The sequence below is a fragment of the Triticum urartu genome, chromosome 7 (assembly GCF_003073215.2).
Source record: "Triticum urartu cultivar G1812 chromosome 7, Tu2.1, whole genome shotgun sequence".
NCBI lineage: Eukaryota > Viridiplantae > Streptophyta > Magnoliopsida > Poales > Poaceae > Triticum > Triticum urartu.
In genome coordinates, this window is record NC_053028.1 from 32266713 (window position 1) to 32285848 (window position 19136).

General features: G+C 46.6%; 2 protein-coding genes across 3 annotated transcripts; one reads left to right on the forward strand and one right to left on the reverse strand.

Annotated features, from left to right (window-relative positions):
• Positions 1 to 2374: 2374 nt before the first annotated feature.
• LOC125524119 (LRR receptor-like serine/threonine-protein kinase SIK1) lies at positions 2375 to 9387 on the forward strand. The gene is made up of 26 exons (XM_048689190.1): positions 2375 to 2928; positions 3288 to 3359; positions 3628 to 3699; positions 3862 to 3933; positions 4253 to 4324; positions 4509 to 4580; positions 4683 to 4754; positions 4839 to 4910; positions 5001 to 5069; positions 5183 to 5254; positions 5346 to 5417; positions 5501 to 5572; positions 5658 to 5729; positions 5805 to 5876; positions 5959 to 6030; positions 6143 to 6214; positions 6321 to 6392; positions 6475 to 6546; positions 6649 to 6720; positions 6813 to 6884; positions 6987 to 7058; positions 7145 to 7215; positions 7297 to 7425; positions 7519 to 7857; positions 7956 to 8326; positions 8506 to 9387. The coding sequence occupies exons 1-26, from the start codon at positions 2696 to 2698 to the stop codon at positions 8869 to 8871; spliced, it is 2946 nt and encodes a 981-aa protein (XP_048545147.1). The 5' UTR covers positions 2375 to 2695; the 3' UTR covers positions 8872 to 9387.
• A 2541-nt stretch (positions 9388 to 11928) lies between these two features.
• Positions 11929 to 18707, reverse strand: LOC125524120 (protein TPX2-like). Of its 2 annotated transcripts, none has more exons than XM_048689191.1 (15): positions 18258 to 18707; positions 17054 to 17209; positions 16620 to 16776; positions 16054 to 16162; positions 15162 to 15209; positions 14727 to 14848; positions 14558 to 14633; positions 13884 to 13987; positions 13541 to 13619; positions 13188 to 13253; positions 13035 to 13097; positions 12885 to 12959; positions 12724 to 12791; positions 12578 to 12632; positions 11929 to 12368 (listed from the first exon to the last, which is right to left on the reverse strand). In XM_048689191.1, exons 1-13 carry the CDS (start codon positions 18520 to 18522, stop codon positions 12753 to 12755), a joined length of 1359 nt encoding a protein of 452 aa, XP_048545148.1. In that variant the 5' UTR covers positions 18523 to 18707; the 3' UTR covers positions 11929 to 12368; positions 12578 to 12632; positions 12724 to 12752. The 2 variants fall into 2 exon arrangements, with proteins under 2 accessions (XP_048545148.1, XP_048545149.1); XM_048689192.1 differs by having other exon boundaries at positions 12719 to 12791.
• Positions 18708 to 19136: the final 429 nt, after the last annotated feature.

Sequence of the window (19136 nt, forward strand, 5' to 3'; positions counted from 1 at the left end):
AAACCGCCAAGAGATATTGGCAAAGGATTGAAGATCAATACTTCCGCATTATGGCAAAGCATCCCAATAGGACTCCACGCACATTTCGGCTGCTTCAAGGGCGTCGGGAGAATATCAAACCAATGTGCAGCCGTTGGGCAGCTTGCTTGGAGCAAGTACGCAATGGACCTCCAAGTGGCACCGTGGAGTCCGACTATGCGAGTTTGTTTTGCCTTTGTTCAAGTTGTGCATCATCATATTTTGCATCATGGAAAATAATTGCATCACTTTGTTCACGTTTTGTAGGACAAGATTGCTCAACATAGATACAAGGACATGAAAGCTTCAGAAGGCAAATTCTTCAAAGTAGAGCATTGTTGGGACTTGCTCCAAAAGTGCGAGAAGTGAAAGTTGATCGACAAAGAGTCCCCACCAAAGAGAGGCTTACTAACAAACATGGATGAAGATGAGGATGATGATGGCCCAAGAAATTTGCACAAGCCCGATGGCGACAAGAAGACCAAGGAGAAGATGAAGAGAGAGCAAGAAGTATCGAGCTTGGGGGAGAAGATTGATGCCATGGTGCAATCAAACGAGTCGATGTTGTTGAAGTCATTGAAGATCAAGAAAGAATTGGCCGAGAAGAAGGCAAAGGAGAAGCAAAAAAAGTGACAGTTGCTCAAAGAAGAGGGGCTGCGCAAAGCTGCCATTGAGGAGAGAAGAGCACGCGCTGCAGAAAACAAAGCCATGTCCAAGCTGCTTGCCGAAGAGAACAAGATAATGTCAATGAACTGCAATGACATGGACGATCTCACCAAAACATGGCACGATATGGCAAGGAGAGAAATCTTGAAGAGGAGAATTGTTGCGTCGGCCGGTGCGTGTTACAATTCTGTAGATGTTTTTTCTGCTCCATATGGTGGCAATGTTGATAATTTCGGTGCGGTAGTTGGAACAAGCGCGGGAGGTGGCTTCGGTGGTGGCGATGAACTTCAAGATGGACTCGGTGGCGCGGAGTAAAGATCGGTCAAGATGATGCCGGACATGGGCGCAAACTTTTGCAAGGCCCTCTTTTGCGTTTGCCGTAATGAACTTGACTTTTATTTGCACGTAAAACTGTGTGTTATGTCGTTTGAATTTGAACTTATTTGTGAGACCCTATGTCAAATGCGAGATTTTGCAGTTTTTCTGTTTACGGGTCGTTACGGCGGTGCCCGAGCAGAACCCGCAGAAGCCAGCCGACCCGCATAAAAACATATTTCTCGAATATACTTTTATGCGGGTCTGTTTGAAAGGTCTGCATCTGTGGCTGTCCGCGTCGGCCCGCAAAAACGGTTTTGCGGGCCAGCGGGATGCGGCCTAGTAAAGTTATCCACCTTACAAATCTGAAAAATGGTCAATCGATGTTGCGCCCTTTTCATATCAGACCTGCACACAAAACACACACACAGAGACAATTTTATCTTCTTGTGTGTTCCCTTCGGCCAATGGTTTCCTCCTCCCGCACGACCGATTTATCCGATTATTTAGTTACGACAAAACCTGTGGAGAAATGAAAGCCGCGGGCAATCAAAGTGACGGTGGTTCTCAGGCAGTGTTCCACGGCTTGCCGCCGGTCGACCAAACCGTGCTTGGAATGCAGTACGAGTATCTGTCCCAGCGTCCTTGTGTTCTAGTATTGCGCTGAGCCGAACCTTCTTCGCTCATTAGATCCATCCCACGAACCGTGATCAATCCAAAGCCTCAGCCTGAGCGTCGTTGTGATTCTGATCGGCCACGCAACATTCATGCACGCTCGTACCTCCTTCACGTACCTACCTAGCCTAGCTAACTCCATCCATCGATCACGCCGTCGGCCTCACCTCGCCTTGAGGTCCGGCGGCACAGCGCACGCGCCGATGCCCAGCCGGTCCGTCGCCGGCCGGTTGGGGGCGTGGACCACCGTCCACCGACGCCGCCCGTCCATCACGGCCGCCGCATGACCCCGACTCCCCGAGCCGGGCCCACCCGCAGCCACACCGCCGGCCACGGAGTTGCCCCCCTCCGCACCCCGATCCGGCCGCCAATCCAATCCCGTTTCGCGCGCGAACCAGGCCTTTTCCAACCTTGTTAACCCCCTCCCCCTAAACAAACCCCGGTAATCACCTACGAGCGGGCCGGCCCGCTCATCTAACCACAGCCCACCCATCTACAGCCTGGCCTCCGGGCCCGCTGGGGCCCGCATGTCATCGTCGCGGTAAAAAGCCGCGGCGGGCGACATGAGGGCGTTGGAAAGGAAACGGGAGGAGATCCACGCCCTCTCGTACTACACGTATAGCTGGCCATCCCCGCTGACAAGGCGGGCCCCGCGGCGCCAGCCTTGCCCGCCTCCTCGCGCCTCGCTTCTCTCTCTTGGCACCACACACGCCGCGGCGGGCGCTGGCCCTGCTTCCCCTGCAGCGCGGCGCAGCGGCTGCCCCCCGAAAGCAACCACAGTCACGTCGCTATCCGTCCGTCGCCACGACAAATACATTGCCCCCCTCCCCCTCCCCCTCGCTCCCCCCATCTACTCCATCCATCCATCCATCCATTCGCCAGATGGGACTGGGTCTGGGTCTGGGAGCGGCGGCGGCGGTGCTGGAGCAGTGGTGGTAGGAGTAGTAGCTTCCACGGTCGTCCGGGGAGGAGGTTTCTTGATTTCTTAGAGAGTGCACAGGCGGCGGAGGGAAGGGAGGGAATGGCGCCGTCGTCGTTGCGGCGGTGGGCGGCGACTGTGGTGCTACTGGTGGTGGTTCTTGGGCTGGCGGCGGCGGAGGGGGCGGAAGGGGGAGGGGACGGGGCGGCGCTGATGGCCGTCAAGGCGGGATTCGGCAACGCCGCCAACGCGCTCGCCGACTGGGACGGCGGCCGCGACCACTGCGCCTGGCGGGGCGTCGCCTGCGACGCCAACTCCTTCGCCGTCCTCTCCCTGTGCGTGCCTCCTCTCCTCCCTCCCCTCTTCTTTTGCTCCTCCGGCTGGCATTGCGACGCCATGACAAGCTTCTCCCTTTCCCTTTCCCCCCTCCCATTCATTCGATTCTTGGCCGCCGCTCTTTGCTTTCTCTCAAAGCTCGCCCGCTCTTTGCAAACATGCTGCTTGCTCCCGCTGCACACCCGAAAACAAAATAAATGTGCTTTTTTTTCTCTCAGGGGACCGATTATCCCCTCGGTTCATTCTCGCACAACAAATGATCCTCTGTTTGTTTCGCTACTCAAATACACTGGAGTATTATTATCTATCTCTGACGAGTGATTGATTTTCTCCCTGGAATAAAATTAAAAAAATGCAGGAACCTGTCAAATCTGAACCTGGGAGGGGAGATCTCGCCGGCGATAGGGGAGCTCAAGGCCCTACAGTTCGTGTAAGCAGCACAGACCACCATCCCTCCCCCCTCCCCCTTGCATCTTCTTAAGATTTTGTGCATTTGACGGCGCCTGAATCTTCCCATCCCTCTCTCTTTCTTTAAAATATCCATCCATCCGATTTGACCCCTCATGCCGTGATGTGACAAAGCTTCTTTACTATTTTATATATCAAGCCTACTACCAGCCTACCACACCCTCCTTGATTTGGTGATTAGTTTATCTCTCTCGGCCCTAATGATTTGCTTGCTTCCTTTGCTTGTGCAGGGATCTCAAGGGGAACAAGCTCACAGGCCAAATCCCAGACGAGATTGGGGACTGCGTCTCCTTAAAATACTTGTACGCCACCTAATCCGGGTCTTCTTTTATTGTCCCACTTACTATACTCCCACCTTTCTGCTGTAGAGATGGATGGTTCTTGTTAGTACTACTAGTATTTTTATAGTTGACCTGTGCCTCTTCTTGTGTGTGTGTGTGTGTGTGTGTGTGTGTGTCATGCAGGGATTTGTCCTTCAACCTGCTGTATGGAGACATCCCCTTCTCCATCTCCAAGCTCAAGCAACTCGAGGATTTGTAAGCACTGGATCATCATTTGTTTATCTTGCCTGCCTTTTGGGTTTTGGCACAGCCATGCCTTTTTCTGAGATATGATCGCTTTTTCACCCCCATCTTTGGGGTTTTTTGGGATTATACTGAGGAATGAGAGGCTACTTGCTTTTATCTGTTTTATGGATATTTTGGGGTCAAAGCATGGTTTGGGGTTATAACAGAAATATTGCTGTGAAACTAGTTTAAGTTTTGGTTCTCTGTGATTTATGGATTGCTGTCAAATTTCTATGGTTTAAAATGCTTCAGTTAAGATGTTTTACTTTTCTCTTTATTCTGGCTGCAGGATTCTGAAGAACAACCAGCTCACGGGCCCCATCCCTTCCACACTGTCCCAGATTCCAAATCTCAAGATCCTGTGAGTTTCCTAGTACCTTTCTTTCCCCGTGACTCTACTTATTGTGGGATTCTTGGGAAAACTTGATGATCTATCTTTTCTTACCTTCCATACTGCCTTCAAAGTGTTTATCTTGGGGACATTTTCCTTTTCTGCCTCATGTGGTTCTTAGTACTGAAAATTATCATTTCTCTACCTGGAATAGGGATCTGGCGCAGAACCAGCTCACAGGCGACATCCCAAGGCTCATCTACTGGAATGAAGTTCTGCAATACCTGTAAGAAGTTCCCCTGCACCATGTTATTTTCGCTTACAGATTCGTTCGGCAGTCAGTCGGTATAAAAGAAGATGCTAACATTGTTATCCTCTTCATTTTCAGAGGCTTGAGGGGTAACTCACTGACTGGAACCTTGTCACCTGACATGTGCCAACTCACTGGCCTGTGGTACTTGTAAGTTTTGTGCTTATTTGGAGATGCTGCTTTATATCATGCAAACTGATCTTATCAGCACTGAAATTTCTTCCAAATCTGCAGTGATGTGAGGGGCAACAATCTAACAGGAACAATTCCACAGAGCATAGGGAACTGCACTAGCTTTGAGATTCTGTATGTTGCTTGCTAAGATTTTATCATTGATGTATTGGTGCTCATTTATCAAGATTTTTATTGATTATAAATTTCATTTATGGAACACAGGGACATTTCATATAACAAAATCTCTGGAGAAATACCTTACAACATAGGTTTCCTTCAAGTAGCTACACTGTAAGCCTTCCTGATTTTACTCAAATTCTCTATACTTTAGCTTATCTGCACTCTTGTAATATACTGTTCTTTTATTCAGACTTGTGCTAAATGCTTGCATTTTTCTTTCGTAGGTCACTTCAAGGAAATAGACTGACTGGGAAAATTCCAGAAGTGATTGGCCTCATGCAAGCTCTTGCTGTTCTGTGAGTAAAGCACAACTCTTTAGTCTGCATAGATGTTAGCTGCTGAAATAGTCAATAATGGCTTTTTTTGTGTATGACTCTTGTTTCTCAGTGATCTGAGCGAAAATGAACTAGTAGGGCCCATTCCTCCGATACTCGGCAACCTATCCTACACAGGCAAACTGTTAGTATCATTTGTAAGACCTGTTTTTTCACTGAAACAATATTCCTTTTCCATTAACACTTTCTGGCTTCGTTTATCTTCAGATATTTACATGGCAATAAACTTACTGGAGAAGTACCCCCGGAACTTGGGAACATGACGAAACTTAGCTACCTGTAAGTGATTGTTTGCTGATGTTGATAATACTCTGCTTTAATTGGGTTGAAACACTATCTGAGGTTTAGAACTTTTTCCATGCAGGCAACTGAATGACAATGAATTAGTGGGCACAATTCCAGCTGAGCTTGGGAAACTTGAAGAGCTATTCGAATTGTAAGGACGGATCTTCGTACAGATTAATATTTCCTTTCATCTGTGCAATTCTTGACCAGTTGTATTTTTGTCTAGAAATCTTGCCAACAACAATCTTGAGGGTCCTATTCCTACAAACATCAGTTCTTGCACTGCACTAAACAAATTGTAAGTTAGAAATCAAGTGTCTTTTTTTTCCTGAACCATGAGTATCTCTCTCTTGGTGCTTAACAGAACTTATCCTCTTCAGCAATGTTTACGGCAATAGATTGAACGGTTCTATCCCTGCTGGTTTCCAGAATTTGGAGAGTTTGACTAACTTGTGAGTACATGCGTTTGTACCATTTTGCTTGCATTACCTAATTCATATTACAGCATTACTCTGTTGGAGCAGAGTCTCATGAATTGTTTTTGTTTCAAATATGGAATAACAGGAACCTATCCTCGAACAATTTTAAAGGTCATATCCCGTCTGAACTTGGTCATATCATCAATTTGGACACACTGTAAGGAGGCCCTTGTATCTATATTTGGTTACATGTTCCTACTGCATCTACTATTCTACTTCATTCTCTAATATTGTTCACCCTTATATCTATCTTTTTGGCATAGGGATCTTTCCTACAATGAATTCTCTGGACCAGTTCCTGCTACTATTGGTGATCTTGAGCACCTTCTTCAACTGTATGTTCAGTACCAGCCTCTTAAAATTTGTATTTCATCTGATGTGGTCATTATTTTCTGATGTACAAAATTATGAATGTAGAAATTTGAGCAAAAACCATCTTAGTGGGTCTGTGCCTGCTGAGTTCGGAAACTTGAGAAGCATCCAAGTAATGTAAGTGATCACCCTTGTCATCTGTGTATTAAGTTCTGTTGGTGGCCATCTTATGAAGTTGTGATGGCTGATGATGATTCATCCTAATTTCAACATTGATAGTGATTTATCCAACAACGCCATGTCTGGTTATCTCCCTGAAGAACTAGGCCAACTTCAGAACCTTGATAGTTTGTGAGTTCTCTTTCATCATGCTATTAGTATGAACTTTGATATCTGAAGTCCATGCAAGTATTTGACTGAGCTGTAATTTATCATATATGTAGGATTCTTAACAACAATACTTTGGTTGGGGAGATCCCTGCTCAGTTGGCTAACTGCTTCAGCTTAAACATCTTGTAAGTTCTTTTTGCCAGCTCTGCCCTGCAGCATTGGCGATTACTTAGTCTGCATTAGCTTATTGATTTGTTTGCTAACTGCATTGGCATGACATTTTTCAGGAACTTGTCATATAACAACTTTTCTGGACATGTCCCATTCGCTAAGAACTTCTCAAAGTTCCCCGTGGAAAGGTATCAAAATGACTCCCATCTGCTCTGTTTGATGCCTCTCTGTTACTACCTTATTTTTGCTGATACTAACCAATACCTGCACGCAGCTTCTTGGGGAATCCGATGCTGAGCGTTCATTGCAAAGACTCCAGCTGTGGCAACTCTCATGGATCAAAAGGTATCAACCAAGTCATAAGCTGAAGTTAGCTTTTCATTCAATATGCTTTTAAACTCATGCTTAGGTAGTTTCATGTTCCAGTGAATATTCGGACAGCGATTGCTTGCATCATCTCGGGCTTCGTCATATTGCTCTGTGTTCTGCTATTGGCAATATATAAGACAAAGCGGCCACAGCCACCTATCAAAGCATCTGATAAACCAGTGCAAGGTTTGTGTGCATCCTGTCCTTTAAATTGTAATCTATGCCAGAAAATCATCTTGTCAAATGGCACTCATCTCAATGTTTCTTAATCATGTTCAGGACCTCCAAAGATAGTACTCCTCCAAATGGACATGGCTATCCATACCTATGATGATATTATGAGGCTGACAGAGAACTTGAGCGAGAAATACATCATTGGCTATGGCGCTTCAAGTACTGTGTATAAATGTGTGCTCAAGAGTGGCAAGGCAATTGCTGTGAAGCGGCTCTACAGTCAATACAACCATGGCGCCCGGGAGTTTGAGACAGAGCTGGAGACGGTCGGTAGCATCCGGCACAGGAATCTTGTCAGCCTTCATGGCTTCTCACTCTCTCCCAATGGAAACCTGCTCTTCTACGATTACATGGAAAACGGTTCCTTGTGGGATCTTCTCCATGGTAAGGATCAGTGACATTTTAATTCACCCTGTTTTCTTTAGCAGAATTATATGATCTGTCTCACAAGCATCTGTGTCATGATCTGTGCTTGATTTCAGGTCCATCAAAGAAGGTGAAACTTGACTGGGACACCCGACTGAGGATCGCCGTTGGTGCGGCGCAAGGGCTGGCCTATCTGCACCATGACTGCAACCCTCGGATAGTCCACAGGGACGTCAAGTCCTCCAACATCCTGCTCGACGAGCACTTTGAAGCGCATCTCTCGGACTTTGGCATCGCCAAATGCGTCCCGGCAGCCAAGACCCACGCGTCCACATATGTGCTAGGAACCATCGGCTACATCGATCCAGAGTACGCCCGGACGTCAAGGTTGAACGAGAAGTCCGATGTGTACAGCTTCGGCATCGTTCTTCTGGAGTTGCTCACCGGGATGAAGGCTGTCGACAACGATTCCAACTTGCACCAGTTGGTAAGTCATTCACACTGAACTCATGATTCTCAGATCATATTGCAGCTATCTTTTCATTGCATTGTGCAAGTCACTGATAAGAGTGAGATTGAAGTTATTTTTTGTCAACCATATTATGATCTTCAGCATGCATGATCTGATCATTTGACCACCCTGTGTGTGTGTGTGTGTGTGTGTAGATAATGTCGAGAGCCGACGACAACACGGTGATGGAGGCGGTGGACTCGGAGGTGTCGGTGACGTGCACGGACATGGGGCTGGTCCGGAAGGCGTTCCAGCTGGCCCTGCTGTGCACCAAGCGGCACCCCATCGACCGGCCGACGATGCACGAGGTGGCCCGGGTGCTGCTCTCGCTGATGCCGGCCCCCGCCGCCGCGAAGCCCTCCTCCTACGCGGCGACGGACGCCTCCAAGAAGGTGGACTACACGCGGTACCTGGCGGCGGCGGCCCCCAACACGGAGCACGACATGGGCGGCGACAACAGCTCCCCCGACGAGCAGTGGTTCGTGCGGTTCGGCGAGGTCATCTCCAAGCACACCATGTGACGCGACACGCGAACCGACCACGCCCCCCAAAGTCTTCTCCTCCCCAAGGTGTAGCGAGAGCCGGAAGATGCAGCTAGGACAGCATAGTAGAGCACAGTGCAGGGAAAATAGGCCTAGGGTTTCTTTCTGAGTAGTACATGGATGGATGGTGCCATTGCTCTTCTTCACACCTTCCCATTTTGCTCTTCTTCTTCTTCTCGGTGGTGTTGATTATCAGAAGCAAGCATGGAGGGAGCTCTTGCTGGGCATTCATGGTGTGGATAGGTCATGTTCCGAGTGACCTATCTCGTGAGCGCCTTGAAGGCCCATTGCAAAACTTTATGCGCTGCGATGATGACGATGACCAGAGGGAGAGATACTACTGCTACTGTGACGATGATGATGGGTTCTTGGATCCTGTGAGCGCATTGAATTGAATTGATCGAACCCCATGCCCTGCCGCGTGATGCGTCGTCAGGGAAGGATTGTGCGATGTAAATGGGTGTTGTCCAGTCTACTCCTGTTTTTTGGACGGTATTTATGAGTTTGCTGCTGTATTGTGGCCGTAGCTTGTAGGGTGGTGGTGGTGGTTTGCTTTCTGCCTCTGAATCTCTGAACATCAGTGTAGGGTAGCTGCTGCCGCTGAACTGTAGACTGTAGTAGTGTATCAATTTATGTCTGTTTCGCCGCCCTGCGTTGCGTGCCTGTCGCGGTAGATGGTGTCATCATGCACGCGTAGCTCATGCCTCCTTGATGATGAGCAAACTTTGGCATTTAAGTCCAGTTCTTTTAGACGATTCTCTCGTAACCTTGAGAATTGACCCTTCACTCAGCTTTTTCCAGAATCTTGAATCCATATTTTTAGCAGGATTGTAAAAAAAATTTATGGGTTCAAGATTCTGGAAGAAACTGGATGGAGGGTCGATTTTGGAGAATCGACCATAAGAACTAGGCCTTAATTTGGTGGGATGAGATGAAATGAGAATGGAGGGCCGGTTCTGGAGAATCGGCCATAAGAACTGGGCCTTAATTTGGTGGGATGAGATGAAATGAGAAGGTCGCATCAAATGTGCTTCGTGGAAATGGGCTTCATTCTTCTTTTTTATAAGGTCATGATGACTTTCGTTTGGTTTGTTTGATTGAACAGAGGATTATTTTCCAATACATTGGAGTTGATGCTAGATACTCTACGAATGTCTTTTTTATATATAAATCTTATGAAATTCAATCATGCGAATCAAACAATCATGGCTTCTTTGGATTGAGGGATTTTTCGAAGGAATTTTGAAGGTTTTAATCCATAGGACTTTCTTCCTATGGAAAACCTTTGGATCATAGAAGTGGGGCTACCAAATTCCTATGGAATCCATTCCTGGGCCGCTTATTCCACAGGAGTTCCAAAGTGAGCTCAAACCTCTTTTTTATTTTTCCTTTGAGAAGTCCATCGCACCCTCACTCTATCTCTTTCTCCACTCGGTCCTCTGATATTACTACTGTGTCTCTTTCTCATGCACCATCCAAAGGCGTGCATTGCCGGAATCACCGTGTTTTGGAATCATGTAGGATTTCACATTACGTGCCATTCTAAAAAAAAATGAGACCAACCCAAGGATTAATCTTCGTTGGCATTTTTTTATAGAAGAAACTCCGGGAGCACCGCGTGTGCGAGTCGGGACTCGAACTCGGGTGGGCTGGCAACAACCTCAGCTGCCCAGCCGACGGGTCGAGGCCCGTCCTCAACCCTACGTTTTCATATCCATGAAGTCCAAAGAGGTACTAGCAAAGATTCTGGTCCTTCAGAGATCCCATGAGAATTCTTTGGATGAAAGATGATGCCCTGAATGTACAGCCTGATGAACAGAGCAGTTCCCGGCAGGCAGAGACAGGGCATGCGGACAACGGGGCTCCTGTTGCGGCGTCAAACGCTTCCGTTGCCTGCACAGCCCGCTAGTGTCCCCTCCTCGTCAGCTAGTCAATGGCGGTTGTGTCCTGCGGCGACTGCTGCTGCGATCACACGTCCTCTCGGCCTCGGACTCAGGGGCCCTGCGTCCATGCAGACCGACGCGACGTGCCATGCGCGGTCTGCCTGAAAAGCCTCCGGACTGAACCTGAACCCCCTGCCCGCAGCAAGCTACAGTTGCTGCATGCCATGGCTGGCACGGCCACCGGCATCTCCTTCTCCCAGGCCGAGACCGAGCAGGGCCGGCACAGGCGTTCCTGCAGCGACGACGGCGCCAGCGTTGGGCGTGTGGCATCGGCGCATGCGCCCGACGCGTGCGTGCCCGTGCTGTCCGGTCCATCTGTGGAATGTGGAAGCGATGCCATGCATGCATGCAGCCGGCAGCCGGACTGGGACGCGTCCTGTGCCGGCCGGCGTGTACGACGACCGATGATGCGAAGACGCTTTATTCCTCGGCTACTGCTCATGGACGGGACGGACCGATGCGCGAGCCCGATGCGGCCGCTGTTGATGGGAGGATTCGTGGTGTACGTACTCGGCTGCCGGCGATTCGTGATCCTCTCGTCCCGTCTCCGGGGCCCCCCGATCGACCCCCGGGCCGGCCCGAGCTGCTGAGCTTGACCGCTCCTCCCTGAGCAGGGACGCACGGTACAGTACACTACTACTGCGCCGGCACTGCTGGATTCGGCTATAGCTGTGGCCTCTGGAGACACCCGTGGTGCCGCCAACTACACTGATGAACAGGCACAAAAATACATGGACACGTGTTCAGTTTCTGGCTTCTTCCCTTCTCCTGCCTCAAACTTTGCATTCCCGCTGCTTCAACCTAATGGAGCCCGGTTAAAAAAGTTCTTTTGGGCCTCCCAGCTTCTCCCAGAATCCTCATTTCATTTATTTTTTTTACAATCCAACCTAGTTAAGGTCTAATTAGATAGAGTAAAAAAAATATGGAGGGACAATTCTAGGGGAAGCTGGGGAGGGGGGCGATTCTGAGAGAATCGTTCAAAAGAACTGGCCCTAAATGTTTTGCCCTCTTCCTCTGCCCTTATCAAGAGTTGACAGCTTCATGATGCGAGATTCATTCAAGATAAGGCCCGGGGAAAAACTAAGGAGAAACATTTTGCAGGGCATAAAGGAACGGAAAACTGGGGGATCAATGGCATACAGCAAGCGAACAACTTTGCTAGATGATTTGCGGTGGTGTCGTCGTTACAATTCCAGAGCCCACCACCAGGCGCACCAGGTCAGGTCAGGCGAGTCGCTCTCCCCACAACACACCACCACTACGAGCTATGGCTGGCTGGGTTGTTTTGCTTCTCTAGCTGTACAAAAACGGGCCGACGATCTCCGGCACGGCGACGAGCAGCTAAGGAGCTACGTTGAGCCGTGTGACAGAGGCCGAGAGCGGGGAAATCGGGCTGGTCTCTGGGAGCAGCAGAAAACTGGCCGATGCCGGAGATCGCCGGGGAGGGCGCCTTAATGGCGAATAATGTATCGCTTCATCCATCTTGTTAGACTTAAGGGTCGGAGTCCTACTCTCCAAAATTAGACGCTTGACCTACAAGATGTGGAGGAGGGACAGTGTCAATATGCTGACTTAAACTGCAACGCCTTCGATCTCAACAAGAAATCAAACGTTTGTAATGTCGGTACATTTTTACTAGCTCGGTTACAGCCCCGTCGTTATACGAAGAAGACATGAAATCGACCATGAGATGCAGTGCGAGAAACTATGCGTTGGGAGAAACAGAGGGAAAACGTGTTTACCTTTGTGCAGGCTGTCAAAGAGAACTGTATGATGTTTTTCTTGACTAAAGTCGGTCTGAAAACAGTTAAAAAAAGTGTGAGGTTGTAAATGCAATTCAGCAAAAAAGTGAGAAGCGACCTATAAGTAATAGCAGCAAGTACCTTACCAGGTAGTTAAAGATACCGCTTACTAGAGCTAGCAATGAATGGCACCAATCATGTTCTCTTTGCAGTCCTTGCAATAAAAAGAAAGGAGATATTTCAGCACTTTGAATTCAAGATGGAAAGGAATCGCAAACGCAACATCAAAGGTAAGCAAGTGAATAACCTTGGTAGTGATATAATTTGGGCGTTCACTGGTCTGGCGGCCCATGGCACGGCAGGCTTCGGTACTTAAAGAAAGCTGCCAAAATAATATGTGCCAATATCAGAGTGAAGTGATTTTAAGGTGATCCATTTTTGTTCCATCAGTATGTACCTTGTTAAAGAGTTCGGATAATGGAGGCGGCTTGCTCTTCCGGCTTGTTGACAAGTTGAATTCCTAGGATTGTCAACCAGAAGATATGGATAATTTTGATAAATGGAAGGACAAAAGAAAAAACAGATGAAAGAATACGGCGACAAAGCTAACCTTGGGCACTGTAGGATTTCTTTTGGCAGTTTGAAATACACCAATGTCTCCTCTGCTTGCCAATATCTGTTTAAAGGAGAAAAATACGACGATCATTGGTGCATCTGTTGTCTGAACTAACTATATGGTAAGAACCATCCTATACTTATTACGTAGTTGATCACTATGCAACTTCTGATACAAATGGATTTGTCACATCAATGTAAAGCAATTAACACCAAGAACGTAAATTGTTCATCAAAATATCATTTCAATAGCCAATAGGGCACTCTTGAATGTACCCGTTGAAACTAGAAGCTTTGAGTGAAAACTAGCTCACAAATAAATATACAAGACTTGTACAGGGCAGATACCTTTTTATCCAGTGGCAGAGCTTTAAATTTAAACGTGCCTGTCGTGCCATCTCGGTCATCTTCTGATGTTTTATCAATGCTGTTAGCAGACAACAGAGAAATAGATATTGTCACTTTATGCCCAAGTTTCAGTGTTTTTTCCAAAACTATATGTAGGACCTTATCAGCCCTTATCTAGATCAAGACAACTCTGCCTTGACAAACACTAGAACAACAGAAATATTTATAAGACCTCGGCGTAAGCAATACATTCTTCCAAATTGAATATCATATAGGATAGATTAGAATTTAGGAAACTGGTAATGTAACTGCAACCAATGCAGAAAATAAGAAGCAAGCTTACTTGTGAAGACTAGTCGCACGGTTAGATGAACACACTGGCGTTTTTGGTGCAACATTGACATGTTGTATATTTGCATGCTGATGAGCCCGAAAAGGTTGCACGACCTGATTGAAGAGAAGTTCTGAATGTTGACTCACAAGATCGTGTATAAATATAAAAGAACAGCTTTAGGCTTTAGCCACAGAATTAGACGCAAAATAGTGAACAAGCCACAAAGACAATTAAGGCAAAGCTAATTACAAGCTATGGTGTACAAGTACAGCTACCACGAAACATTGATATACCTAACCTATATTCTTTGCAGATCCTTACATTTATCTGTTTCATGGGAAAATAGAACATCAGTGAAACCACTCCTGAACTGTTCGACTATCAGCCCACAAGAGAAATGTTACTGGAAATATATCCTCAGTTTCCTACTAAGAACATATTCACAGCCTCATAACCTTGTTCCTCGATATAAGAAATTGCATGTGTACACTTCTCCCATGATTGCGAAATTATCTCAGGGAAAATGGGCCATAAACCATGGAATGTATCAGTACATGTTAATTGTGGGATTTTGTAGGGTTTGCTAATATCCGTCCAAGGGTCATGATATCAAGAATCATCTGCCAATGAGATTAATGAGAACTTAAACTTGAATATAGATAATCAACAGTTTTATAGCCTACCTTTCTAGTCGGTGCCGATTGAGTCCTACAAGCAGGTTGTAAATCCCGTCTGTTTAACTGCTTTGAATTACTTGGGCTGAAATTTGAAGGTAAAGGTGTGAAAAGGATCATTGCAGAAGTATCTTATGTTCAGGCATCAAAACAGAATAGCATGTGAAAATGACTTTACACTGATCTTTGAATCCTTGACCTCTCTGCTCTCAGCTTAGTAGCCAACTCAGGTTCTCTCGGAACTGTAATTTTCAATTTAGGTAGAACAGTAGCACGATCATAGCTACTGCTCATAACATTCTGCGGGATACATGATAAAGTGACATCAAGCAAAATTTGAGGCCTTCATTGGCGTCATATATTTTTAACATAATACAATATCTTTACAGGACAGTGTACTGCAGGCTGCAACAAACATGAACCTATAACTAGTTGCACATCATGTATTACTATATTTTTAGAAGGACAATCAAGTATGCTACTAAAAACATAAGATAAAGTTACTTGACAGAAATAGAAACATGTTACACCAACAAAACTATTCAGGATTTAAAGAATAAATGAACAGTACAAGAATCAATGTCTTCTATGTCATGCTTCGAGGCACTTTTACCTTTTCATGGGCCTTGTGAATCAACTCATGTTGATTTGTAGCAACATCCTGTACCAAAATAAAAGGTAGCTTCAGTAGAAAAAAAAAAGACATGGTTATGCAACAAAAGTGATGCAAATTAGCACCTTCAGTCATTAGGAACATCTCTAGGGATAAACAACCAATGGTTCAACTATGACAACCAGGGGCACAATATCTACACTAAGCCCCTACGCATATACTGGATAAACTATATTTCGTGTACCAGAGTTTAACAGTAACTGTTACCATTAACAAATAACATGTATCAAGCGTTTTTAGTTCAAGTCATGGATTTTTTTTAAATCAAATCGAGAATATTTTACTGAAATTTTACTGAAATTTCACTGAATTGTTGGTACTTCCAGTAACAAAGTAAACAACAGTACATTCCAGATTTAGCAGAGAACTTAAATGTCAGTTTTCGCTGGAAGATAACTAGGGATTGCCATAAATTTTCATGTAAATGCAAGCCTAATCCATGTGATGTGCAGATGCAATACAGAAGACAAACTGCACTTGACTACTGACAAGGCACAAATAATCTCACGAGCTACCAAGGATCTTTTCCCTGTGGCAACACTGAAGCCCCCAAGTACAGACAAAATTACAAGCACTTGTAGGGGCTAAACACTAGGAAAGTTTGTTGCCACAATTCAAGTTGACTTGTAAAGCAGGGAAAACACTCGATTCTTCTTGTGCCTGTTACTTTAATCATGCTAAGTGCATTGACAAAAAGTTGCACACGAAGTATGATCCTGTAGTTAATTAATATGTGTTCTAAGAAATGAGACAAAGTTTCTCCCCAAATAAAGAATGGGCTGAAAACAAAACCCAAGATAATTCAAACCCCCAAAAGGAAGTACTAGCATACCTTGTTGAGATGACCTTTTTCAAGTTTCTGCCTTTTACCAGCTTGTTGAGTGCAATCATTTGAGCTAATGGTACTTCTGTCACTTCTCACTCCAACTGATTTTTTACTCCTGAAAGCAAACAGAATTGAAGGTCACACACTATACACAGAAATAAACACATCGTCCATCTACTTTATATTTCCTACATTCAATGTAGTACAAAGGTATAACTGAAAAGAAGGAAATGTGGTGAGACAAGACAAAATGCAGATAAAGAGAATAGTAAAAGAGAGCTCCCCTTTGAAGTAAGACCGCTTGTGAGTTGTGACTGAAGCAAAGCAGGAACCGACATACATGTATACCAGTGTTAAAGAGAACCTTTTAAGTATGCATGGGTGATTTAATCAAGGGGACAGGTGAATAAACCACATGAGTAGCACAGACATACAAAATTGCTAGTGTGGTTGGTAAAATTTGAGGCTAAAAGAAACAGCAGACTACCCATAAACAATAAAGCATAGAAATAATTTTTGTAGTCAACCCTAGAGATTTTCAGAAAATCAATTAGCACAAGGAGTCGACATACGGTACAGCATTCTTCACTTCAAGTTGCTTGTGTTGCCTGGCCAATTGACTGGCTGTAGGCTTCATCAGTGTGGACCCCTTGGACAAATTCCCCTTCACAGCACTTCGAGTGACAGGTTTTCGTTCATTTTTCGATGCTCCATGGCACGGTATCCGCCCTATTTTGCGAAGAGTACACAAAACAATTACATTTCATCAAAAAAGGGATGGGGAAAAGACAGAAACCATGGCAGGCTAAATTCCAGAATGATAAACAACATTAGTGATCAAATTATTTGATATGCAATGCTCTGTATTAACAGTAGTATATATAAATATGAGCAAAAAGACTTGGAAAGCAAGCACTCCATCCTAAACATATAGCATAACATATATGTAGGTGACAACTGAATGATGTAACAAATCACCAGATAAAAGCATTTGGCTAATTAGTACCTTCATTTGGTACATGTGATCGATATATACTTTGTTCAGTTGCACCAGAAGAACGTTGAGACGGTTTAGGGCAACGCACAGCCTCTATATCTGCAACTGTGATGCTTCTTAGGTTCGGCAGCCCAAGGTCTTCAGCCAACATCATTGCAATCAACGCTATTTAAACAAAAGGGAAATGTTAGTTGTATTGACTAGGCAATTAAAGGCAATATAAAATTATAAGAAAATAACACTGCAACACATAATGTTTCCATATAGATCAACAGATATGGCTAAAGTAACTGCACACAGTTTGCGCATTTTTAATCATTTAGTGTTTGCAATAGATGATATGTAAACTCGGTTATAACTACTGTTGAAACTATAATTCTCCCTAGCAAGCACTAATTATGGGTTTATCCTTTTGCTCGCTGTGACGATTTTAGAAGTACGGAAATAACCAAAAAAAATCTGCTGGAAATTAACACATTTCTTGCAACTTTTGCACTTCATCAGGCTTTCAACTGAGGAGGCATCAATAACACATTTAGTTTTTTGTGAGGAAAAGAAGAGGTTGATATATATCGTAGTGGCTTGTTTGTCTGAGCATCACCCCCTAGCCCCATACATTTGTATCTACCACCAATTGCAATGCCACAAACATGGAAACCACTGCTCGCAGTCCCAGCCAATATCCATCTTAAGTACTGGCCAATACTTAACCCAGAATGCTGCCATGCTACATCATTGCCAAAATTAAACTAAGTTCCTAGAGTTTCAGAATGGCATAGAGCATGCTGGTCTCAAAATGTCGAAAACAAGCGTCTTATCTGCACCATTATTGCCCCCGGACCCCAGTGGTCAGAAAATCACAATAAATGGCTGCGCGATTTTGTCCCTGGTATAAGCCTAAAACCACGCCAACAAGTTTCTCCAAATAGGAATAGCGACGCTAGTACTTGGAAAGGGGAATACGCTACTCCATAATTAGAGTACTAATAAATGCAAAATTTCCTAAATCCATCACGTTGCCCCACCCAATCTCCAGCATAATGCGCACGCAAAAGGCATGATGCATCAATCTGTTGGCGCATTGCAGGCGCAGAACAAGGAATCGATCGAGTAATACTGTGTCTGATTTCTCGAATCGTGGAGCAGAGCAGGAAACACGGAACGCGGGGGAGGGAAGGAGGGATGGGCGGGGTGGAAGGGGAGGGGGACGTACGGGAGGGCGGGTAGCTGGGGGCGGTGGCGAACCAGAGCTCGGCGGCGGCGGCCTCGGCGGGGGCCTCGTCCTGCGCGAGGTCGAACCAGCGCGGCGCGTCGTACTCGTAGTCGAGGTCGACCTCGAACCACCGGACCTCCATCACCATCACCCCCTCCTTCCCGTCCCCCTCCTCCTCCTGGAACCCCGCGTCCCCGTCGTCGTCGTCGGCGACGGAGCAGGAGGAGGAGGAGGCGTCGCGCATCTCCTCGTCGTCGCTCTCCATGGCGCGCTCGGCCAGGGGGGCCGCGACGGCGCGGGGCGGATCCGAGGCCGCGCGGCGGTGGCCGGCGGCCGGCGGCCGGCGAGGTGCTTGTTCGGAGGGGGCGCAGGCGGAGCGGAGGAGGAAGGAAGGCTGTTGAGGAAATTTGAAATGCGGGGTCGGAGCACGGAGGAGGGCCTGGCCTGACCTGACCTCGGCCTGTGCCGGATTTGACCCCCGCGCGTCTTTCCCACGCGCACCCCTGTGTTTCCCGCATTTTAGTTCATGACACAAACATCACTGGCATTTACAAATTCCATCGTTATTTAGGAGCATTCCGCAAATTCCGCAGTCACCGGGGTTCGATCTGCAAACCTCGCGCGTGTGACTTTTCGGGGCGCGTGGGGCCCACGTGACCCGCCTCGTATCGCCGCGAGGAAAACAAATCCAAGCAATAAATGTATTTTCGCTGGACGACAGCCAGCTCGTCGGAAAAGAAACGGAGGTCGTATTCGCTCGAGGCCCCGGCGACGGACAGGTGTGCACGCAGGAGGGGCAGGACCGTACTTTCCGCTGGGGCGCAAGCCCCTCCCTCGGCCTCGGGTCCCGGAGGGCATCCGATGCGCGCAGAGCGCCTG

Bases quoted from the DNA above. Each gene is read 5' to 3' on its own strand.
- LOC125524119 (XM_048689190.1), top strand. From the start codon at position 2,696: ATGGCGCCGTCGTCGTTGCGGCGGTGGGCGGCGACTGTGGTGCTACTG. The intron at 3,934-4,252 runs GTAAGCACTGGA...TTCTGGCTGCAG, and splicing joins CTCAAGCAACTCGAGGATTT to GATTCTGAAGAACAACCAGC. The intron at 6,721-6,812 runs GTGAGTTCTCTT...TCATATATGTAG, and splicing joins CTTCAGAACCTTGATAGTTT to GATTCTTAACAACAATACTT.
- LOC125524120 (XM_048689191.1), bottom strand. From the start codon at position 18,522: ATGGAGAGCGACGACGAGGAGATGCGCGACGCCTCCTCCTCCTCCTGC. The intron at 12,960-13,034 runs GTACATACTGAT...TTATTTTGGCAG, and splicing joins TATCCGAACTCTTTAACAAG to CTTTCTTTAAGTACCGAAGC. The intron at 12,792-12,884 runs GTTATTCACTTG...TTTTATTGCAAG, and splicing joins CAAATTATATCACTACCAAG to GACTGCAAAGAGAACATGAT.